This window comes from Myotis yumanensis, unplaced genomic scaffold (genome assembly GCF_028538775.1).
Source record: "Myotis yumanensis isolate MYYU_CA2020_CCGP unplaced genomic scaffold, mMyoYum1.0.hap1 SCAF_1, whole genome shotgun sequence".
NCBI lineage: Eukaryota > Metazoa > Chordata > Mammalia > Chiroptera > Vespertilionidae > Myotis > Myotis yumanensis.
The window spans coordinates 143,051,684-143,077,454 of NW_027223752.1; the positions used below are offsets into that span (position 1 = coordinate 143,051,684).

At 37.1% G+C, this 25,771-nt stretch overlaps 1 protein-coding gene across 2 annotated transcripts in view; it reads left to right on the top strand.

The window, feature by feature from the left end:
- Positions 1-25,771, top strand: part of PLXDC2 (plexin domain containing 2) — a 413,522-nt gene that overhangs the window by 153,728 nt on the left and 234,023 nt on the right. For both annotated transcript variants that reach the window (XM_070432569.1, XM_070432560.1), the window contains one exon: positions 20,675-20,886. In XM_070432569.1, coding sequence (XP_070288670.1) covers positions 20,675-20,886 — 212 coding nt within the window. The remainder of the gene's footprint in view (positions 1-20,674; positions 20,887-25,771) is intronic.

The following is a 25,771-nucleotide window of genomic DNA, read 5'->3' on the forward strand; positions in this document are numbered from 1 at the left end:
AACTAGCTGAGCTGATTTTTACTGTTAATTTTAGGGAAAAATGTAGAAATTTGATTGAAGTTCAACTTGTAGGTCTTTTGGTTTATAATTATAACAGCTTCTCTTCATTTATCCTTTTATATTTATTCTTATAAAAGGAGGTTGTACATCTGCCTTTTTTTCCCCCTGAGATGCTGTTCACTTATTCATTCCACAAAAATTTATTGAGCACCTACTAAAACTGTGAAGGTCCATTTTCTGTCCAGGAAACCAACTCTATTGCTGTTTACATTCCTATGTTAATTAGGTAATACATACTTTGAAAATGGTCTTTGGTTAGAGTCCTTGTCGAAATATGAATTTCTACACTTATGGACAATAAGCTGCCCTCAGTTTTGAAGTGTTTTCTCCCCTCCTCTTGTTTTTTGTTTTAATTTAAGCCAGAATTGTTTTGTTTTGTTTTTGTAACTGTTGGGACATTTTAAAAAATATGTTTTTATTAACTTCAGACAGGAAGGGAGAAGGAGAGAGAGATAGAAACATCAATGATGAGAGAATCATTGATTAGCTGCCTCCTACAGGCCCCACGCTAGGTATGGAGCCTGCAACCCAGGCGTGTGCCCTGACCAAAATGGAATTATCACCTCCTGGTTCCTTGGTCGTTGCTCAACCACTGAGTCACGCCGGCTGAGCTGGAATATTTTTTTAAATACATCTTCATTGATTTCAGTGAGGAAGGAAGAGGGAGAGAGATATAAAATATCAATGATGAGAGAGAATCATTGATCGGCTGCCTCCTGCCTGATCAGGGATCAAGCCCAAAACCCAGGCACATACCCCCACTGGGAGTCAAACTGTGACCTCCTGGTTCATAGGTTGATGCTCAACCACTGCGCCATTGCAGCTGGGCTAACTATTGGAATATTAAACGAGGAAAGATAAGGACAGAACAAATGAGTTTATTTTGCTTCTCCATGCCACATCTTGATGCATTGAATTTAAATGTATATTCTATTGTAGAGGAGATTATTGGAGTGGATTATAATGGATTTTTTTTTCCCATTTTCACTTAGAGAAGTTGCTAATGATGTTACATGTGTTAAATTCAGTCAAATATTTCATGTCTTATTAAACACATGACATGGAAAATTAACTATCCTAGACATTTAAATTGTTAGTCATCTGTCAGCCTGATTGCTTATTTTTCTTTTCACAGTCCACTCTTTATGCTAACAGTGCATGGTAATTGTTCAAACCCCTTATTGAGTGACCATGTTAGTCTTTCTGTATGGTAATTCAATGTCTTCAGAAAGAAAGGATTCATTTTTTTATACTTTTATCAGTTAAGCCTGGTGTAATGTAAACATGTTACACTCTTACAAACTATTCTGCAGAGAACTCTTTTGATGTCAGATCTTGCTCTTTCTAGCTTAAAACTTCCCAATAGCTTTTTTTCTTTATGTATTAAGGTATTACATATGTGTCCTTATCCCTCCATTGCCCCTTCACCACCCCCCCCCCCCACTCATGCCCTCACCCCCCTGGTGTCTGTGTCCATTGGTTAGGCTTATATGCATGCATACAAGTCCTTTGGTTGATCTCTCCCCCTTACTCCCACCCTCCCCTACCTTCCCTCTGAGGTTTGATAGTCTGATCAACGCTTCTCTGTCTCTGGATCTGTTTTTGTTCATCAGTTTATGTTGTTCATTATATCCCACAAATGAGTGAGATCATGTGATATTTATCTTTCTCTGACTGGCTTATTTGGCTTAGCATAATGTTCTCCAGTTCCATCCATGCAAATGGTAAGAATTCCTTTTTTACCGCAGCATAGTATTCCATTGTGTAGATGTACCACAGTTTTTTAATCCACTCATCTGCTGATGGGCACTTAGGCTGTCTCCAAATCTTAGCTATGGTGAATTGTGCTGCTGTGAACATAGGGGTGCATATATCCTTTCTGATTGATGTTTCTATAGCTTTTTAACTCTCTCAGAATAAAACCAACTTCCTTACACACTGTGAGGCCCTATGTTATATGCTTCCTGCTCAACCCCAGCCTCCTCTCAGTCCACCTGCCCAGGCTTCCTCTTTTCCAAAAGCACTGGTCCTCCTTCCACTTCTCCAATGGAATGCTCATCCTCGCCTGGGCCAGTGTTCTGGCTGCTTCTACCTACTCTTCTACACACTGACATTGTCAAGGAACATGATCTGATTTATGAATGAATGAATGAATGAATGAATGGATTTACAATTTGTTGAGTGGAAAGCATTTTATTTCCTTAAACAAGAACCTAGATTGGCATTTTGCAGACTCCTTTGAAATGTTTTATATGTCTGTTTTGGGGAAATATATTTTGGGCTGGTACAGGGTCTTTCTAATTGTACCCACTGTGAGTTTAAATTTGGTAGAGATAGATTAGCATTCTCTAAGCTTAGAATGTAAGCTTAGAATTGGAAATTTGCATATAAATAGAAAATTAAATCAGTTTTCTAAACAGGTATTTTTGAAAATCCAATAACAGGTTAACAAATTTAAGGTTTATGCAGAATTTTTTCCCTTAATTTTAATTAAATTTCATGAAGTATTTGATTAATAAGTGAGCAAGGAAGAAAGCATTCTCTTGGCATTCTAAACAGCATTGAAGGATATTGATGGCTTTAAAAAAATGATCCCAGACAGCCTGTCTGTAATCCAGCCCAGTGATTCATAAGGAAAGGCAGGTTAGAACACTTCGCTATAGAGCAGTGTGTTGTGAGATGCGTGACATTATGTAAAGTTAAAGGGAGGACAAGCTGATGTGTTTTCTTCTCTTTACTCACATGCCATTCTTTATTACAAGCAATATACTTGAAAGTTGGTCTCAGAGCATTTTGCTTTCCCTGTGGGGAAATGTGAAAGGAAATGATGCATGTAGAATAAAAACAGGTTAATGTGTAATAATTTACTCTAGAAGAGATGCAGGGGAGTTACCTTCTAATCAACTTATGTTTTCCGTACATGGACACAGAACTGCTCACGGCCAGCTATCACTAATTTTTGAAGTGGGAGGTTATTAAGGGTGAAAAGATCTCTCTACATAAAAGCCTAAGCAACTGTCCTACCATTTGACTGTCCGACCAGTAACTATGACAAGCACTGACCGCCACGGGACAAATGCTCAACACGGGAGCTACTGAGCTGCAGTGTCTTGGCAGCTGTAGTTCTCGGGTGACGCACCCAGAACTAGCCAGAAGGTAGCCTGGTTCCGGGGTGCATCACACAAGAACTGCCCTCTCGTAATCCAGGACCCCTCGGGGGATGTCGGAGAACCAGTTTGGCTTGATCCCCGCAGGCCTGGCCGAGGGACCCCACTGGTGCATGAATCCATGCACTGGGCCATTAGTATATCACTTTCTCAGTTTTCACTTTTCAATTGCCATAGTTAAGTCTATATTAGTGGAACTATAGATGGAGTAAAATCATTACTCAGGTTTCAGTATGGAGTAAAAGAACAATTAAGATGAATACCATTTGATTCGAGAGCATAGAAAGATGTCCTCAGACCCAGACATGAGGCAAGTCACAGCAGGTGACACCTTCATATAAAAACCACATCTCAGCCCTAGCTGGTTTGGCTCAGTGGATGGAGCATCAGCCTGAGGACTGAAGGGTCCCGGGTTCAATTCCGGTCAGGGGCACATGCCTGGGTTGTGGGCTCGATCCCCAGGAGAGGGTGTGCAGAGGGCAGCCAATCAATAATTCTCTCTCATCCTTGATGTTTCTTTCTCTCTCTCCCTCTCCCTTCCTCTCTGAAATCAATAAAAATATATTAAAAACAATACAAAACCACATCTCAGATCAGTTGCTTATCTCCTAAGGTGATCTCTGGACTTTAACCAGCTTCCAAAATTATTTTTATGCAATTTGCCATCACTCTTCTAGACACCTATAATTAAGCCTCTGAACTTCCCTCTTTCCTTTTCCTAGGTTGTCAAAAGGCTTGTCTGACTTTTCAGTGGAATAGGTATCCCACTACCGGTATCTTCTTCTTACTCCAGTTTAATGCCCTCAGTACCTTAGGTGTCCAGGGTGTCATGACTATACATTTGGTTTGAAATTGATTGAAATTAAACTATTAAAGTACATGTGCCATCTTTCTTTTGATTTTTTCTCTGAGTTTGGATGCTTTTGTTTTTATTTATTTTAATTTTTTGTTAACAGAAATTAGGTAGAAGAGTTCAGAATTGAAACTTTCATTTTATATCCTACTCCTTTTATCCTACTCTATTTTGTTGAAAATTTAGACTCGTATCATCAAACAATTACACTTTTTTTCCTTGTGGCCTTTATTAATGATGAATAAGTTTAGTGCTTTCGTCCTTGGTTTGGAACCAGATTTATCATTTATATAACTGCTCTTGTTGGGGTTATCTATCATATAAGCCCACCCTACTTCGTTGGAATTTTGAAGACTCAGTGTTTTTGAAAGCCTTTGAAAATCTAACCGATAAGTAGAGAAATACAGAATTTGAATATACGTGACATGTATAGCTTCCAGGAAAGATGAGGCCTTTCCAATGATTTATAAGAATTGGAACCCTCGCCTTGATTAAACAACTTCCTAATTTTGTTAATGAGTTCAGTTCATTCATTCATCAAATATTAAATACATGCTTACTGGAGCCTATTCTATGGAGTTAAAGTTTAAAGAGTATAAAGATATATAAAATATAGCCTTTTGGGGTACAAATATTATTATATGAAAAATAGGAATATAGAAAAACAAGCAAATGACCTATTTGGAGGGGAGAAGCTCAACTATTTATGTGGTAAGTATATTTTCAGATTTACCATTTAACCATACAATTCAGTGCAATTAAGTACATTCATAATGTTTTGCTTCACTCCATCTATCAGCAGACATTTTCATCACCCCAAATTGAGACTGTTCTCATTAAACAATAATTCCTCATTATTCTCTTCGTCCACTTTCTGGTAAGCTCTACTTCGCTTTCTGTCTCTATGAATTTGACTACTCAAGGTATCTCATTTAAGTGAAATCATACAATATGTTTCCTTTTGTGTCTGGTTTTTCTTTTTCACTTAACATACTGTCTTCAAAATTTACCCATGTTGTAGTATGTATCAGATTTTTATATGGATAAATAATATCCCATAAAAAAAAATATATATATATATACCACATTTTGTTTATTCATCTATTTATTTATTCAACAAATAGCCACTTGTGTATTCATCTGTTTATACACATTTGGATTGTTTCTGCCTTTTAGCTAGTGTGAATAATACCTATATGAACATTGGTGTTAAAGTATCTGAGTGGGGAATTACTTTTTATTTTAAAATAAATTTTAATTTAAGAAAAGATGCAAGACTAATACAAATAACTCTAAAGTTAACATTTTGTCTAATGTGTTTTATCATCTGTGCCATCATGCATACTTTTTTCTTGGGTGTTTGTAAGTTATAGAAATCATATCTAATGTTTTCTCTCAAAATCAAATAATCTTCACACTACTGTTACCTACAGGACTTGAGAATTAATTGAAGGTAATATTTAGAGTTAAGTCTGAAATATCAAAAGTGAATATTCATTGTGGATTTTTAGGACTAGTATAATTTAACTCATACCACATAGTTATTAAAAAATAAATATTTAATATATTACCTCATCTCCAAATTGTATAATTCGGCAAGAATAAAATATGTTAATATTCTTACTGTTCACTCTATAGTCAAATGTTGAATTGCTTTCATTGTTATTTTTTGAGTCAATATTTTTAACCCTTTTATAAGGACTAAAATGTTTATATTGGCACATTTTCACATTAGTTTTAGTTTAATAATGCCACATTTAGATGTCTGCCAACATATAACTAACTTACTATGCCTTACTTTGAGTAAGAATGACCAAACAACAATCAAATAACTAAACCCTAGAAGGTGCTTAACAGAAGTACAATTTTTAAAAAATATGCAAAAGTTTGTAGCGTATGTTTTGAAACTTAGCATACAAAAGACGGTATGCTATCATTTTACCTCATCAGCTAATGTAGATGATAATATGCATCAAAGAAAATATTTGTTTTATACATTAATAGGGACTTTGCTTGTTGAACAAAAATCTCTGAATTAGGGGCACATAAATGGGTATACTTCTTTCTGTAGGTAAGAAAATTTCTCCACAAGACCCAATACTCTACTCTGATATAACTGGCACAATCAGACTAAGGCGGTTGATTTTTTACTGCAGGATGAGAGACCATCAATAAAATATTTAGAAGGCTTCCTCTGATGAGGCAGAAGCAATTCCCCCACTTTTATGGAGTATGTTTCCCAATGACATATGCTGAAATAAAGATGTGGACAAGCATATTTGTTGAGTTTACATGCAAATTATTTCATCTTTCCTTAAAGCTCAGAACTGTGCAAAAGCAACTGAATAACATAATACTCTCATGTGTTAGGAAAAATTTTATCAATTTCAATAAAGTTGTTTCTGACAGATTTATATAAATGATTCTCTGAATATTGTTTATAAATTAGTTTTTACTAAACCAAACAATTCTTTAAATTAAGAAAAAACTGAGTACCTATCCCACACAAAGGATTTGAATAATATAACCAAAATGGAAATTGCATCAACATGTTGACTCATTAGCAATCAAAAATGTAAATTATAATAGTGAGATTTCACCTAACAAATAGGCAAAAATATTTTTCTGCAAGACACCAGTTTAAGGGATTGATGAAAATATTGGATACCCATGTTCAATGTTCTGGTGAGCGTGTGAACTGATACAATGTGTAATTGAGTACAGATTACTCTTTTATCTTTTTAAATTTACCCTTATTGTTGAAAGTATTATAGATGTCCCTTTTTTTTAACCTCATTGACTCCCTCTACCCCGTACCCACCCCCACCCCAGGTCTTCACCACACTGTCCTCTGTGTCATTGGATTATGCATATATGCGTGTAAATTCATCAGTTAATCTCTACCCACCTACCCATCCACCCACCTCTGCCTTCCCTCTGAGATTCCACAATCTGTTCCATGCTTCTATGTCTCTGGATCTATTCTGTCCATCAGTTTATTTTGTTTATTAGATTCTACGTATGAGTGAGGTCATGGGATACTTGTCTTTCTCTGACTCTTTTAGAACTTGTTTCTAAAAATAAATTAAGCTGTACACAAAAACTTAGCTTCTAGGATCAACTAAGAAGTTCAATAATTGAGACTTAATTAGATGTGGTAGACACTATTTATTTGTAAATATAGTATATAGTCAATAACATTTATATTGTAGTGCTGAAATAAACAGTTACATAGGTGCATGTGTGCACACATGCATACACATAAATATACTCTTTGTACACAGACATCTGCAGACAGGCAGAGAACTATACATGAAGGACATTCATTAAGGTGATAGCTCTGCCCCCTGCATCTGGGACAGAATAATAAGTATTTTACATGTTCTCGTATTTTTAAAAAATGGTTTAATTACTAGAGTTCTGGTATTCACTCGACAATATGAATAATGGTTTTTTAAAATGAAATGGGGAGATGCTTATTTATTTAAGGAAACTGTATAAAATTCATCACTTACGAACTAGAACAAGATTTTTAAATCCATGTCCCTTAGATATTGCTTATTTGTGAAATAGAGTAAAGAATTACTGTCTTAATATTATCCTGAGCACTAGTAAATATACAAAATAAAAAGTTTGGCAATACTCTGGCAAGCAATTTATGACCAAAAGTAAAATTCATAGGTTTTACCTTATTTTATGAATTTCAGATATTTTTCTTGGTCATGTACTAAAGTAGGCATACCCATAGAAGAGAAGTTTTTGATAAATGCATACTGTAATAAGTACTTAAAGCAGAGGCTTTTCCAGTCTATCTGAAATTTGTGTGAATGAAAAAACATTTACAAAAAAGTAATCTATAATAATAAATGACGACCTTCCCGACGAAGCCAGGGCTGCAAGGGAAGACCAGGTCCCGGGTGCCAGAGGGAAGCTGGTGCTGGCAGCTGTGGGAAGGAAGGCCTACTCTTGCAGGAATTTTGTGCATCGGGCCTCTAGTTTATGAATAAAGGGAGAAGGAAGGAATAACATGGAAATTGAAATCTAATTTTAGCACAATTTTTTTCTGTCTTCTTTTTTTAATGTAATTTTGTTGATTGTGGTTTATTTACAATGTTACTTAAATGTGTAATCAGTATAAATAAATGCAATCATGCAATTTAATTAGGAATGTTATTTAGGCAAGTAATGACAAAATTCAGACATTCATGACATTTTTAAATTTCTTTGGAACTTTATTTTAAAACTGTAATTTGAATGAAAGGTAGTTAATATTCAAATTTAAGTATTTCTTTTTTTCCAAAAAAGTGGAAAAAATCTTGTTAAATTCAGTGGATTAAAATATATTATTACAGTTTGTAAAAAAAACCCCAAAATTGTAACTACCCTTATATGATGTTTCACTTTCTATTTCTCATAATTTTCAAAGTTTGGGGCTTGAAGTTTCTTATTCTTGTGAAAGAATCTATTTAGAATATGATTTGCATTGTTGTTTTTTAACTCCAAATCATAGACTTACATCAAGAAATATATTTTTTCTATCTCAGGATATTTCACCTCTAATAATTGCTTGAGTTATTCATCAGGTGAACTGGGTAAGTGGGCAAATTATGCAAGTAATCAGCTAGAAAATACTCCAAAATACTTAATGGAGCAAAATACATCTTTTGTATAAATTATTCCATATTGAAGTATAAATAACAGTGTCGGTGTGAGTTAAAGAATTATATGCTTTCTGCTGTAACTAACATTATTTATGAATCCTTACTTCACAATGTTTTTGAAATTCAGAATCATAAATCTTTCCAGTAAATTTTTCCACATTATTTACTGCAAAGTTTCTTGAAACTATTAAGACTAAGGAATTTTGCCCATTGCTTTGTGGCCCTAAGGTTGTTTGAAGATATGTTTCATTAAATATTTGAATCAAATGTGAGAAGTAGAGTAACTTGTGGAGAATTATTTTCTCTTGCTCTGGCAATCTATATTAATATTTTTAAAGTCTTTAAAGTAATTGTGTTTTAACAGTGAACTTTTATTTCATGAAACTTATAAATAGAAAAAGAGGTGAGAAAAGTATTGGGCGTTGCACAGAAATTGGCAGGCCTGCTTCTAAATTTTCTGAAAAAATAAACCAGCACGTCTAAGTATTCAAGTCTAAGAATGAAGAACAGAGAAATAAAATTGTCGAAAGGAACAACTGCCTTGATGGGAAATGCCAGGTCACTATCCCAGCTTTGTCATGACATATCCCAGGGAAACAGACAGACTGGACAGTCTGGGCAGTTTTAGTGAACTTTTTATTAGAATCTATAATAATAAAAGTGTAATACGCTAATTAGGCCAGACGTCCTTCCTGATGACCTTCTGGACAAAGCCAGGGCTGCGAGGGCTGAGGCAGCAGCGGGTGGCGGCAGGTGCGGGGGCAAGCCCCTTGCACGGATTTTGTGCATCGGGCCTCTAGTAACAAATAAGAGCACAAAGATGAGTAAATGACACCTCCCCTGGCTAAGGTCATGGTAGTTTGTAGAAGGATGGCATTTAATCAATAATTACAATAATGAGAAGAACACGGCAGTAGGTTTAAGTAAAGTTCTATGAAATCACACTGAAACACTGTGCCTAGCCCTGGCTGTTGCGGTTCAGTTGGTTGAACATTGTCCCATGCACCAAGAGTTTGCCAGTTGGATTCCCGGTTAGGGCACATGCCCAGGTTGCAGGCTCAGTCCTAGTAGAGAGGTGTGCAGTAGGCAGCCGACCAGTGTTTCTCTCTTGTCTATGTTTCTCTCTCTCTCCTTCTCTCTTCCTCTAAAAAATCAATGAAAACATATTTAAAAAGAAAAAAAAAACTCTGCCTAGGAAGATGTATCTTGATGATCATGAAGGTTTCACCAAGTTTAAATATTAAATTTGACCATCAAAATATGGACACTTAGGGCTATTTATCTCTTACTATAGAAGCAGCACATTATAGAAAAGATATAAAATGAAGATATGCCAAAAAAAATAAGCCAAAAAAATAGCTCTGACATCTTGCATGATACAGAGAAAAGTACTATTAATACTACAATGTATTTCTTTCTGTCTTTTTTTTTTCTTTTGTGTTATAGGTACAAAATATATATGCATATATATTGTTACTGAATTCAAAGACTACAGACCATTTTTTTCTACTTTTTCATAAGTCTTTTTGCACATCTAAGGATGTTTACACAGTATCAAATCCTAAACAACTTTACTACAGATTGAAAATTTCCCCATAGAAAACTTTGATTAAATTATGATCCCACTACCAATATTAGGTAACACAACACTTGCTTCAGGAAAAACTCCTATCAAATACTGAACAATACAATTTTACTATAAATTTCTGTGAACATAGTAGAAAAAATAATTGTATTTTATTGCATTTCTTTGACTTCTTATAATGTTAAACATTTTATATATCTTTTAGTATTTATATTTTATTTGAATTATCTATTTATGCCCCTTGCTGTGAGTTATCTATTTATGGCACTTGCCCATTTTTACAATTGAGGACTAATTAAATTGTTAGTATACTTAGTGGGTATATAGTTATATATATTTAGATACATCATATGTGATTGCCATTTTGTAGGTAAAAATTAAATAGATATACATAGTATTAATCATGATCTGTGCTGCTACTGATGTTTTCCTGCTGGCCTTTTACACTTGTATGACACTGAATATAGGACCATTTTTTTTTTTTTTGGCTTAACATTCTTTAATGGTTTTATGTTGTTCTTGTGTGTTTTATGTAATGACCGAGTCTCCAATTAGAGCATTTTAAGATAATATTTTGTTTTTCTGTATTTTCAACAGTAGCACACTGAAGGAAGCTCATAAATGTAGATATTGTAGTGGTATTTTTCACTTTTATCCAGTTGATACTTAATATTTAACAACTAATAGTATATGGTCAGTCATAATGCTCACACACCAGACCATAGGGCTGAGCCCAGGTCTGGGGGCCTTGTCAAACCAGGTGTTTATTGCTTAGTTGTTGGGTTCTGTAGAGGGCATTGCTCATCTCTTTGCAGGGAAGTGAGGAGTTGGAGTGCAGTTAACCTGTTAATTTGTTCAGGTTGAACTTTAGAGTCACTTGGTTAAATTTCCAAAAAATATTGCTGGCTTTGAATCTAAGAATAGAATCAAATCTTCCACTTACTAAGGTTATCTTTTAAGAAAGAAACATAGGCCCAGAAGGACTTGCCTGAGGTTACAGTTATAACCCAAGGAACATAATTTGAAACATAAAACAATAGAGATAATTCTGTGATGAGCAAATTGAAGTTGATTTTGGCCTCTTGTCCAAGTCCCCACAAAGTCTCTAGAGGGCATTTAACCTATAGAAATGTGGGCTATTTTGATAATGGTATGATTTACATGATTTAAATCAGGCAAAATTTATAAAACATAATCTGATAGAAACACGTGTGTTGGTTGGCATCTGTGGCCATTGGCTAAGTCAGCCTATGCTTGACATTGGCCATTATAGATTCTGATTCCACAGACTGAATATGGTCTGATGACAATATGCAATGAGATGGCGTCTGTCAGACATCTGGCAGCCATAATTAAATTGAGGCCCCTCCGTGATTCGGGCCCTAGGCATTTGGACGTCATCTTTGACACTGGGCACCATTATAACAATTGATTCCATCTGGTCTGTTCTGGCTCAGAGGACTCGAATTTTTCTTAGAGAGGCTATTGACCATGGCTGGTCCTTGTTTATAGAATTTTTCATCTCCCCTGGTTGGGACTTAGTTTTTTTGTGCAAAGCCCTTATTCTAAAGTCAGCCATTCCCCAATACATGAAACAAGGGTAGTTTAGGATGACTAATGATAAATAGAAGTGTTAAAGTGTTTTGCCCTATAAGTTTTTGTTTTTTGTTGTGTTCTGGAGGCTCTAAACCAGTGGTTCTCAACCTTCTGGCCCTTTAAATACAGTTCCTCATGTTGTGACCCAACCATAAAATTATTTTCGTTGCTACTTCATAACTGTAATGTTGCTACTGTTATGAATCATAATGTAAATATCTGATATGCAGGATGGTCTTAGTCAACCCCCGTGAAACGGTTGTTCGACCCCCAAAGGGGTCGCGACCCATAGGTTGAGAACTGCTGCTATAAACTCTCACAGTACATAAATTTTCACAAGTTCAATAGAAAACCTGAAAACAAATATGTAATATATATGATCCAAAATAGCCCTAAATATGTTAAGATATTTAGCTAGCCAGTAGATGACAGGCTTTTATAGCTGGGAGGGATTGTAAAGGCTACAAAGCTGCCCCCTCTCATTTTATGGATAGTAGGCAGTCACATACCTAAAACTTCGATGTAGGTTCTAGGTTCATGATACAGCATTTTCTACAGAAAACCTAAAGTAGCTTATTAAAGACAGATTCTCAGGCTTAATTAAATGCTATTTTCTCTGTTTATAAATTATTTGTAGATATGGCTCATGTGAAAATGAGTTTATTCTTCAAATCTGACAGCTTTATTTGAAAACTCAGTGGATGGTCTGAGTTATTTGACAATCGTCCTTTTTATTATGAAACAGGAAGTTATATCACCATAAAACAAATGCTGAAATCTACTTGAAGTAATGTATTTATTTTTAAATTTCTACTTGGCAGTTAATAATAGAAATTTCTTAATTAACATTTAAAGTACTTAACAATCTTTCAAGATGTAATAAAAATATAATCAATATTAATGTGCTATTATGGCTATGTTTTTACATTAATTAATATTGTTCCATTTACTCTCATTGGTACAGTCAACTTGATGGATATTGTAGTTCTTATTGCTTTCAAATATTAGATTGTTTATATAGTTTTGCTCTTTTAAATAACCCATTTTGTCTAATTTACTTTTTTTAATTTTAGATTATTTCTTTTTGTCATGTCATTAGGCTTTGTAATAGATTGCTAAATTGGCCCCTGAAACACTAATGAGAGGCAGATTAGATAATAGTTAAGACTAAACCTCTGGATCAAGCTCTGGTTACCTTCCTAGTCTAGCACCTCTCATATGTATCAATGTCTTCATATGTAAAATGGGCTAATAATAATACATGCCAAATACACTAATGTATGCAAATTTTTAGAGCATTGCTTGGAATTTAACTAATCCTAAGTGAGGATTAGTTATTTTTATTAGTATTAACCCATATTAAAAGCAATACATTAAACTCCCATTAACTTAATACAGTTTTATTCTTTCTATTTTTATACTTTAGTAAATATATTGCAGTACTTTAAAATTGTCTTAAACTTTAAGCATTTTTCCATAGAATAATTTGTCATTCTTATTGGTAAAATTAAAATGTCTGCTTATTATCTTATTTAATATATTAAACTTTAGAATTATAAATTAATTCTATTTTGTAATGTTTGATTAGATTTTCCCATTCTGCTTATTTTTTGTATATTTTTTACACTGCCTAATATTCTTTTTTAAAAAATGTTTATTATTGTTTTCAGAGAGAGGGAGAGAGACATAGAAACATCAATGATGAAAGAGAATCATTGATCAACTGCCTGCTGCACACCCCCTATTGGGGATCAAGCCAGCAACCTGGGCATGTGTCCTGACCGGGGATTAAACCATGATCTTCTGATTCATAAGTTGATGCTCAACCACTTAGCTGAGCCACACTGGCCAGGCCTGCCTAATATTCTTTAGAAAAATACCCTATAGTAACCCAGAACCCTACAATGGCTCAGAAGTCAGAGAAGGAGACTCATGGCAAGGGGGTGTGCAGGTGCTTAAATGTTGGCCTAAGGCCTTTATGGTTCTAATGCTCTGCTGTCTCAGAAACTGAGCTCCTATGCTTCAAACTTCTTGAGTAATTCTCACTTATTTTCTACTTTTAACTTAAAATTGTTCTCGTTTCATCTACTCCAGATCTTCTCAATTTAGCTGGGCCATGTCCATTCTTCAAAGACATATGTTGCATTTCTTTCTGAGTCCATTAAAGGAAAAAGGGCTGAGATGATGAACTGCAACCTAAGTGTTGTTGAACATCACTCAACAGGCCAGCAACTATTTTAGAATCAAACTCAAATAAGATAAATAGGAGCTATTATAGATTTGTTTTCCCACAGTTTCCTCCTTCACCCACCCTGTTACCTGACTATTAAAAAACATGGCTAAAATCCTAAGAAGTCGGACAATAAATTGCATACATCACTTGTAAGACACTTCTCAAATAAGCAGCAAACTGACCAATCATTTACGCATTCATTCTTTCGTAATAAAAAAACCTTTAAATAGTTATTACATTTCAGTGTCTGTGCTTGTACTGATGGGACAAAAATATAAGGAAGATAGAGTCGCTCTTCTAAAACGTCTCTGCATCAGGCGTCTTTAAGGCAGGTTTGGGGATGTACTACGAGGACTCACATGACTCAGCATATAGCTGTGCCCATGGTTATGTTTTATTACAGAAAAGAGATATAACCAAAATCTGCAGAGGGAAAGGCACTTGTGTGGAACCAGGGCGAGTTTCCAAAAGCTCTCTTCAGCAGGAGCACACACTGGCACTCCACCAGCAAGCTGTGACAACACATGTGAAGTAGTATTGTCTACAGGGAAGGTCATTAGAAACACAATGCCCAAGGTTTTTAATGGGAGCTGTGCACATAACTGCCTTCTGTCCAGCATTTCCCAAAATTCCAGACTCCCAGAAGGAAGGCAGGTGTTCAGCATAAACCTTATTGTTTAGTCACAAGGCTTAGCCACAGTGAGCCACTCTTATCTGTTAGGGAAATGGGGGGAATCGCCATAAGTCTACTTTCTTCACCACCAGCCAAGGGCCTCGCAAACACAATTTTTTGTGGATAGCAGTCTCAGGCTGTGTTAACTCTTTTCTGCATAATCTCACATTCAAGTGACAGGCAGAAAAGTGTTTCAAAAGTTGGGTAAAAAAGAGTTATTGCATTATAGAAGAAAACTTAATTAGCTCTGCCTGGATGACTCAAGGGAAGCTTCATTTAACAAGACAATTATTGAGCTGAATCTTGAAGAAACTTGAAATTTTCTAAAATCCGGGGTGAGGAAAGGCTTGTCTCCATGCAAAAGTAACTATTCATTGTAGTAAAGAGATTACTGAGAATCCTGCGTGGTGGGAGCACAGGGCCTGAGGGGAGTCAGAGACAAGGGAGTGTTTGGAACAAGAGCATGAAGTGGCTTATAGTTTTGTGAGTGGTAAGGAACCATTAGAGGTTTTAATAGAAAAATAAATGAATACATTTGAAAAGTATATCAGGTAACAGTAGAAGGAAACAGGATTGGACAAGAAAGAGTTTGAAGACAGTAAGACCAGTTTGGAGGCAAAAGGTGGTGATGACGTGACGTAAGGCACCTATGGAGGGACCAGAACCAAAGCAGTAGTTCTTACCCGTGAAGGTACAAAGAATTACATCGGGAGCTTAAAAAGATTATGATGTCTAAGTCCCACTAAAGCCCTTTTATATCTCTCAACAAAACATTCTGTATGCTTTCACTTCTGTCGCTCTCTTACTCTATAATGCTATCAGCGAAACCTCAAAGCCCACTGGGTAGTCACTTCATTATAGGACATAACCGGGGACATATCATTTGCATAAAATTTCTTCCTCACTTTGACAATAAATTGAAATGCAAAGCCATATGGCAGTCTACCTTAGCCAAATAATTTTATCTTTTCTCAGATGAATCTAGCCAATAAATCTGTATGCAGTGAAGCATATCAGTGTTTCTGCAGAGGACACAGAGGGGTGATTTTGTTTTCTTGGTAAGCGCAGACCCAAAGTGCTTATCAAAAGGTGCGGATGGATCCTAATTACATAAGATTCATGTCAGTATATGTAGTTACTTCTTGGTGGTTCCATGTGTTTTGTGCATATGATTTGTATGCAAGCCTCAAGAAATGGGTTCCAAGATGTTTTCAACATATAACTATTATAATAATTAAATGTAAGGTATTTAAATAAAATCATTAGGATAGCACACAAATATAAACATATATAGCCCTGCACAGCTTTCTTCCCTATTGTTTTTATATTATTTTACATTATTTCGTTTTATAGTATATGATGGCACAAAAGAGACTTGCTAGGTTTGCAAATAATGATAGAAGGATATACATAAGTTTCTTTTATACTCATTAGCTAGGCATTATTGGATTTCATAGCGATGTTCTATTTGAAATATAATGAAATGACTTCTTCAGTAATAACTTATCAGCTATTTTAATTAAGTAAAATATTTCAAGAATGTGTTAAGATCAACTTATATATGTTATATACAAAAAATACATCCTTAAGTTTTCTCTCTTTATATTCAAATGGGAGTCATTAGATATGTTTAATGTTTTGTTGAGTTATATGATTAACAACTATAGCAAAATACGTTGGAGAACATTATCTTTGAAGGGTTTCAGCGGTAGTTTAATTAACATACGGTGGACAGAAAGCATACAATCTGTTCAAACAGATGATTCAAAGATCCCTCCTGTTGCTTTTGTTTTCACTGCAGCTGGGAAGGGAAAGGTTATATTACATATATCGTTCATCTTGCTTCTGAATGATTTGTTTTGGTGGTGATTTAAAATATTTTCATGAGTTTGAAAACTTGTGAAGTGTATAGGAATAATTCACAGTGTAGATAAGTAGGCTGTGGTTTTGTCAGTTTTTCTCCATCTTTATTTCTGTAAAACATCCATTTTTGACTTGTCTTATCTTCTTTAAAAATGATTCTGAAAAGGGACCAAAATCTAAGCCAATTTTATACTTCAGTCTACTGAATAATGAACATATAGGAATGCATCCTCTGTACATTATTGGGCAGTCTTGCTTATTCATCACATAACCAGAGAAAGAGAGTTATGTCTAAAATAGCAACCAAAGGAAAATTCATGGAGGCCAGGCTCTAAAAATTAAAAATTTTCTCATTAGAAAACCCTCAGGTCCTTCTTTAGATTATGTTTAGTCTTTGTAAATACAATTGGAGGCAGCAAGTGATCCATTTTTATCAGTTTATCCAGTTTAAGGTAGCAAATTTTAGAAGGAGCAAGCCCATCCATGATGGAGACAATCCAATCAATGATTGTATTAGCTGATGTTATGGTAAAGCAAGAGAGAAAAATTTAAAACACAGCTGAAAAACTAAAAAAAACACAACACCAAAACTGCACAGGTATCTGCAGACTTACCTTTGTAAGTGCTGGAGTAAACATTGATTCTTGCTTCATCTGGGAGGCCTACCTGTTGGTTAATTTCCCTTCCCCAGTAATCTTAATAATAAAATTTGAATAGTCACTACAAAAACAGGAGTTTGACACATTAATTAAACAACCCAAACTTCAGTGTAAGCCGTGTAAAAAGATAATGTTTGACATATTACAAAATTTAAGTTCACCTGAGCAAGAATCAGTTCCAAGGGACAGCACCAAATCAGAAGGGCTTAGGAGCACGCCAAGGACAGGAGCTAGGGGAGAGACTTTTCTGGAGAAAAGGTGGAAGCAAAGTAAGGAAACCATTTGATTGGCTACAGCTTCAGCATTTGCTGGATTCAGAAAAGCAGAGTTGGCTCTTTGTGACTGATGGCCCTTAGGTTTGCTTTCTTAACTCTGAGGCATTTACAGGCTCAGGTTGGGGTTTGCTTACTATGTAGGCTGCTAAGGTATTAGTACCACCTCATCCTAATGGCCTCCTTGTTTAATTAACTTAACAGTGGGGAATATGAACTTCATTGTTCCTGAGATTTGAAGAGCCCTTTTATTTCTTCTCTTGGGTAGGAAAGCAGGGAGAGAAAGAGAAAGGGGGCTCAGGGAAGTTGGGAAATGGATTCCTATGCACACAGCCCCTCCTGTGCTGCTTATCTCACCTACTGCCTGCCCTGGGCCAGAGCCGCAGGAGCTGGTGTGACTGACCGGCCTGACAGGCATCATGGAAAATACTATATTTTATCTTGTGCTATAAACATCTGAAAAGATAGTGGTAAAATCAATATCAGTTCATTAATATCCAGCAATAATACTAATTTAAAAGAAACCCAGAGTTGTTTTGAAATTCTGTTTTGAAGATTTTAATAAAATCTAAGTCTTTGAAGTTTTTGGTATATTTTCCCTAATTTACATTATACTAGAAGGAAAACAAAAACAAAAACCTCTGGTTGGACCCGTTCCTTTTGTGTGATTTAAAAAAAAATATTTCTTTGTTTCTAGGACTGTTGACTCCATAAAGTGCATTACATTTGCCACATTGCTTATCTAGGTTGACAATTGAGCCAGGACCCTGTGTAGATTTTCAGTTGTTCCTCCAGGACTGTTTGTATTCAGATGCCCACCCCCCTAGTGCAAGGCAATTGCACAGCCCTAAGGTTAACCTAAGCCTGGTGCTAGGAGGTCCTGATTTGGTTGTAGTAAAACTTATTGCTTACCTTTGTTGTAAGTTGCCTCATAAAATTTCAGTAATGAGGCAGGATATATAAATGAAGCAAATAAAACTGCTCTCTGTATCTTTGCCTAGAATCATAGGTCTTACACATCCTCAGGAAAAGCTGTCTACTTCAGGTAAAATAGTGTCATTCCCATTTAAAATATAGGGTAACTAAAGCACAGGGAGTTTTGTGAACTATTCTCAATCCCATATCCAGCAAACCTAACACTAAAATTTCCACTCAAAGTCTCCTGAATCCTTGTACAGTATTTCTTTTATTACACAATTCTGTCTAGTCCTGTCATTCTTGCTCCAAAGAGACTTTCAACAATTCATCGGCCTATTCACTCATTCAACAAAAATTTACAGAGCACTGTCCAATGGCTAGTGGGAACAACAATGTTAAAAAACAAACATTTCCCTCCCTGGTTAGGTGGCTCAGTTGGCTGGAGTGTTGTCCTATGCACCAAAGGGTTGAGGTTTCAATTCCTGATCAGAGTACATACCTAGCTTGCTGCAAATTCAATCCCCCGTAAGGGCACATACTGGAGGCAACCAGTGGATGTTTCTCTCTCATATCTATGTTTCTCTCCCCCCTTCCTTTCTCTCTAAAATCAATAAAATCATATCCTGAGATATTTTTTTTCAAGTGAGTATTAAAAAAAAGGAAACATTTCTTGTAGTGGAGGGTGGGAGGGACCATAATCAACCCTTTTCGTACATGAGCTTTTTGCGGTCTTACAACAGTTCTATGAATTGAACATAGTGCTACAGTTTTGTGGCATTTCTGGAGTTCTTGGTCCTTTTCATTCTCCATGGTTCTTTTAAATCCTATCATTCTATGAGCCCATAGAAAATTCTAGATTGCCGACCCTGTGGTAGTGTTTCTCTCTAAGCTGTAGCCACTAAAGCATCAGGCAGTAGGAGATCTTTTAAGTTCATGATGAAACCAAAGAATAGTCTCTCTGTCAAGAAGAATTATCACCTTTTTTTGAGTTGAAAGGGAGATATTTTAGACTATTTTCCTGTGATGAGTAGTGGTAGCCTTACCTTAGTTATTAGAGTTCTGAGTAACTGAGTCAATGGTATCATAAGCCACATTAAACACATTTTGGTTTCTTGGAATGTTCTTGTATTGAGAGGAACCTCACAGCTATGATTAAATCACTGCTCTCTTAAGCTCTTTTTGAAGTCATATCCTGCCAGTTATAAAGGCTGTCATTTCATATCTTTTGGTAATAGTTGTGTAGAAGAGGACTGTTCTTCCTAGTCAGAAACTGAATTTCTCAGACTTGTGGTATACCTTCCCCTGCTGACCCACAGAAATGAAAGACTAGGACTAATGATTAAATCTAATTTTCCCTCCTGTAGTGGCAGGATGAGCTGGGTCAGCAAGGACAGTCCCTGCAGATAGCTTTAAAATACCTTTGTGATTTGATCCCCTTGCCTTCCATTTCATTTCTCTAAGTGCCTATCACTGTCATTCTTTACCACCCCAGCAAGTTTCTAAGGTAAGAACAGCACAAGTGAACAAGAGCATTTGTGATGCCTCCTGAGAGCGTTGCTTATTAAATGAGTTAGGCAGTGAGCCAAGTCTGACTTGTGAGCTACAAAGCAGGGTAGCACATTTACACGAAGATCATTCTGTGTATTATTTAAACCATTCAAACACATTATTGCCCCTCTGCTGTTCAACATAACTCATGTGAAATGGATATTAGTTCACAAGTTAATAATGTCTGACTTTTATATTCAAATGGACTGAGAATCACTTGGTTTTCATTCCTTGGTCTAGATTGTAGCTTGTTTTCTCAGAACAACCGGGGAATATTTATGGAGTGTGTTGTGGAAGGTGGGGAGGGTAGGGAATAAAAATGCATTGCTTTAGGGCTGTACATCTGTTTTAGAGACTCTGCTGGGTCTTCACATTAACCACTGTCACGACTTATGATGTGTCCTAAAATTGCATTCTACTCAGAGACGTGCATACCAACTCAAAATATTACCATTAAACAGATTTCACTGGTATGAATTAGTTCTCTATTTTCATGACTAGCAGATATTTTTTCCTACTGAAGTTGATAGCATGTGTATGATTCATAGCAAGTAAGTAATTCGTTGTTTTATTTACTTTCAAACAGATTGGCAACACCAAGTTGCTCAGGCCTTACCCCAAGCAGAAGAGGAGATAGAAGTAGACACACATACATTCAGCCACAGGTGGAAAAGGAACACAGATCCCCTCAAGGCTGTGGACACGAACCGAGCGAGCGTGGGCCAAGACTCCCCAGAGCCCCGAGGCTTCACAGACCTGCTGTTGGATGATGGGCAGGACAACGCCACCCAGATTGAGGTAAACAGCCTGAATAATTGAAATGGATTAATGAGTACAGTTATGCTAAGGCACCCATATATATGTACTGTCATTTCAACTCAACCTAGGACTTTTGGACCATTTTTTTTTTTAAAGATCAATTTAATTCATTGATAAATAATTAATTTGTTAATATTCAGTAATCCAATAATAAACAATTCTATTAAATAAATAAATAAATAAATAGGTAAACCATTTCATCACCCACAAATTCATTTACTCATGAAACAGACAGGCATGGACTTGGTGTGGTGAAGGCAGTGAGGGGAACACAAAGATGAACACAATACAGCACCTGACTGCAGGGGATGTACCGTGTAAGAGGGTCTCCTCGCCATTATCAAATCATCCCTATACCATGCGATATGTACAGAAATATATACAGGCTGTAGCATGGCAGGCATCGAGGAGGGAGTGATCATCTGCTTGGGGCTAGGAGGTGGGCTGTTGTCAAAGAAGTTAACTCTAGGGGTGGGCATCTAGTCAGGGTCTTGGCGGGTTGAGAAGAATCCGCCAGGTTGACAACTTGGCAGTGGGGAGAGAGAAGAACCCTGGCAGAGAGAATTTCACCTGCAGAGGCCAAGTCGAACAACAGCATGGCATGCTGAGGGGTCCAGGGCTGGGGTCTTTCTGGCTTGTAGGGCTTTCCGTGCTAAAAATGGGACAGTGCTGGGCAAACTGGGACAATTGGCCACTCTGACTGTAAGTAATTCTTTGTTATGGGTGGAGCCGGGAGGTGGAAAGGGAAGGGAGGAAGGAGAAGCGGGTGGTGATGGGTTTGGTGAGTCTGGAAGTTTGCTGAGGGCATATTTTAGATAGATTTTAGGGTTACCCAGAGGCCTCAGTCCTGAACATTGCAAATCATAAAATATGATCTTGTTTGTACACTAGATATAACAAAAACAACACTTATGGAAATAAGCAAAAACCACCCACATGAGAAGAGAAGCTGTTTTACTCAGTTTGCAATAGCAAGGGAGCCAGCCTCCATCACTTGCCTTTGGTGGAGACTCATAAGTAGTCAAGGCATGGGAAAGGTTTTCAGTTAAAAAAAGAGAAATCTTTACGTAAGCTCTGATTGGTGATTGTTGGCCTGCAGAAGCTAGAGGTAGGCTATTTAAAAAGAGAACGCTTCCTGTGATTGGTTAGGGGGGCATCTACAGCTCTCTGTGGTTGGTCCTGAGTTGGACGCAGGGACAAAAAAATAGAGAAGTATTAATCAAGTCCTGCCCATCATGGGCCAGTTGCTGCCAAGCTTCTGTTCTGGCTCCCTGGACTCTAGAGCAGTGATTCTCAACCTTTGGGTCGCGACCCCTTTGGCCGTTGAGCGACCCTTTCACAGAGGTCGCCTAAGACCATCCTGCCTATCAGATATTTACATTACGATTCATAACAGTAGCAACATTACAGTTATGAAGTAGCAACGAAAATAATTTTATGGTTGGGTCACAACATGAGGAACTGTATTTAAAGGGCCAGAAGGTTGAGAACCACTGCTCTAGAGGATGGGGTCAGAGTTCTTTTGTCATCCATGATCTGACCATTGTCCATTTGTATATTCTCTTTCGATCTGAAGTTTTAGTTTCTACTTTCTCTCAGGTGACATGCTTAATACTTTTTAAGAACCAGACACCATTCTTTTTTTACTGCTGTGAACTGCTCATTCTTTAGGAAAAAACTCAAGTTCATGAAATAGATACAACATAGTTCTGCCAATTGTATCAAGGCATCACTTGCCGCCTCATTAGCGAGAGGACTTTTCAGAAGATCTGCAGCACAGGCCAGTGGCATTCTATGTATGTGGGAAGCCCAATGATTTCCAAAACCCCTCTCCATCTCCTTAACTAGTATGTGACTCTGATGGCCCCGGGCTGCCTCAGCCAGGACCCTTAACAGGCCACAGAGGGTGTGCCAGGAGCAGGAGTCGCACAATCTCTCTGAGAAGCTATTCGACTCCTGCCGTGTGCCTGCTATTTTGGCAACTATGTTGTTATAGCAACTCAGAGTAGGGAACATTATTCTTCCCTGAGAAGCTCTTCAGCTGGGGTGCAGCATAAAGAAAGGCGAGCTCAGCAGAGGTGTTTACTCTCTGCACACAGCTGCACCACTGAGATGGCAAGAGGGGGGCACACATTCCTAGAACTCTGTGATCTCTGTGCAGGATGCCGAATTCCCCCTAATCTCTTGTAGAATAGAAAAGCCCTTTGCTCAAGGATGTATGAGCCCTCCTCGAAATACAGCCCAGTAGCTATTATAGCTCTGATTTTGTAATTCAGCCAATTTTTTCTTTTTCTACTTTAACAGAGGGAGACCTCATAATGTCAGTGATTTTGAATCGGTGAAAAGAAAAAGGAAGGACGGTGCAGGGCGCTATTTGCTGGGTGCTGGAGCGGCGCTAAGATTGGCCAGGTGTTGCATGGATATTGTTTTTCTTAGTCCTTATATCAGCCTAGAGAGATCGGCATCCCCAGGTTCTCTGAGTAATCTCAGTGACTCACATGAGGGCGATATCAGGTTTAGTGTTTCAGATTCAGGTTTAGCATTTTTAATAAGGACTCCCATTAATGAGTAAAGAAGCTGAAGCTCGCATGTAAACTCAGGTTTAGCCTTCCTACTGGACTTGGCTTCCTCTAATATATAAGGAACAATAAATGGCACTTTGATTACGGGAGGATTTTGGACAGCGGCAGCACCCAGATAGCAATATGACAGCAGCATTAGAGTTTCAGTCTGGCTGGAAGGGGATTTACCTTGAAGTTAGATGTGCACATGAATAGGACTCCCACTATTTTGAGAGTTTATTTATTTTGATGGCATTCTGGGGACTGATGAAGATTATTGGGGATCTAAAGTCCCATAAGTCATCTCTTGGCACCACCGTAACTCTGGAAACAAAAGCCTACATCTGAAACTTTTCTGCGAAGTTTATTTATCCTGGCCCTTGCAATAGTATTTTTGAACATTGTTGCATCTCTTTTTGGGGAAAATACTTTTGTTGGATTGAGGTAAACAGGAATAAAAAGAGAAATGAACCACATGTTTATAGAGTGACCGTTCTGTGCTGGGCATGGAGGGCAAGATCTTTCTTGTCTTTTAGGAATAGGCATTTTGCTCTATATAGCTGATTATAAGCAATAGCATGAAAGCCAGTGTACTTTTTCCTTTAGAGCAGCGGTTCTCAACCTGTGGGTCGCGACCCCTTTGGCGGTCGAACAACCCTTTCACAGGGGTCACCTAAGACCATCCTGCATATCAGATATTTACATTACGATTCATAACAGTAACAACATTACAGTTATGAAGTAGCAATGAAAATAATTTTATGGTTGGGTCACAACATGAGGAATTGTATTTAAAGGGCCAGAAGGTTGAGAACCACTGCTTTAGATGCTTCCACAGTCGATGTCAGGAATCAGAGTTATTTTGCCCGAGATCCCGGGCTGTACTCAGAGTTCTTAAAGTAATTTGTATCCCACTGAGACTAAAACCACCCGTTAGGTATTCCTGTGCATGTCCTCACTTCTGCCATGTCTAGACTTTATATCCCACTTTCACTAAGCAAAAACAAAGGACAATAGCATATTTACTATTTTGGCACAAATTCATTATGAAACAAAGACTGTTATTCTCTTAAATTGGTGACAGTATTTTTTCTGGCTCTGCACAAGAACAGATAATGGTGGGATTGTAGAACCCAGTGTCCCAGCTAAAGAATTCTTCCAATTGAAGTTTTTTGTTGTTGCCGTTCTTTTTTGTTGTTTTCCTTTTTAAAATATTCTTCCGGTGAGGATATAAAGATGTCTTGAAATCATTTGTACTTCTTGTTGAGCCAGCATGGACTCAACAGTGAGCAAATGCCACTGTTGATCTGAATGTTGGTCCATGTGAGACTTCCTTTTTGTAATTTCTCTGATTGTGTGGACATGTAACCACTTAGCCAAGGAGAAGAACAGGGCCTTCTGATTTGTAGGTGTTGAGAGTGTGGTGTCGTAAGGCAATCATTCCTGTGCTATGTTTTGTGATTACTTTGGGAATATGAAGGCTTTCAGGACTTTCAGGTAAAGTAGAATTCCATCCACACTCAGCCTTGCTTGAGCAGCCTTCAGTGAAGCCCATGACCCCAGGGACTCACGCATGCGCAAGCAGTCTGGGTATCTTCACCTCGCCACTGGCTGCCCAGAGAACTCAGAGCATCAGAAGTGCCTTATAGAACCGAGAGGGCCTGAGGGGTCAGTGTTTGGTGAGAATTACTGAGTTTCATAAAGCTCACTTGCATTATCTTATTCCTGTGTGAAGGTGTTGGTAACTTAACTATTCTTCACTTGACATAAATCAACCCCGAATTCCTTCCTAACACACTAAACCAAATATGTGTTTTTTAACACTTATTCATATGGAGCTTTATATTCCCTCTCTTGGGACAATGGAAGTGTTCCTGAAAAGGATTTTTTTAAAACATTTATTTATTTGGTTTTAATTTATTTTTAAATTTATTTTATCTTTATTATTGAAGGTATTTTTCCCCCATTGACCCTTTCCACCCCACTCCAAACCCCCATCTGAGGCCTTCACCCCACTATTGTCTGTTAGCATGGGTTATGCATATATGCATATAAGTTCTTTGATTAATCATTGAAAAGGATAATTACATGTGATATTTTTTTCTTGATTGAAAAGCACCTGGATGACTTGAAGAAGGGAAGATTTAAAATAGGGCTTATGGATTGTATAAGTGTAGCTTTATGTTCCAAACTGACTCAGAAATTGTGAGCTTGACCAGTGCCTCTCAGGTGATGCAGATGTGTCTAGACCACAGGCTACACTTCGAGTTGCAAGGAGTTAGAGTACCAGGTAGATTTACCTA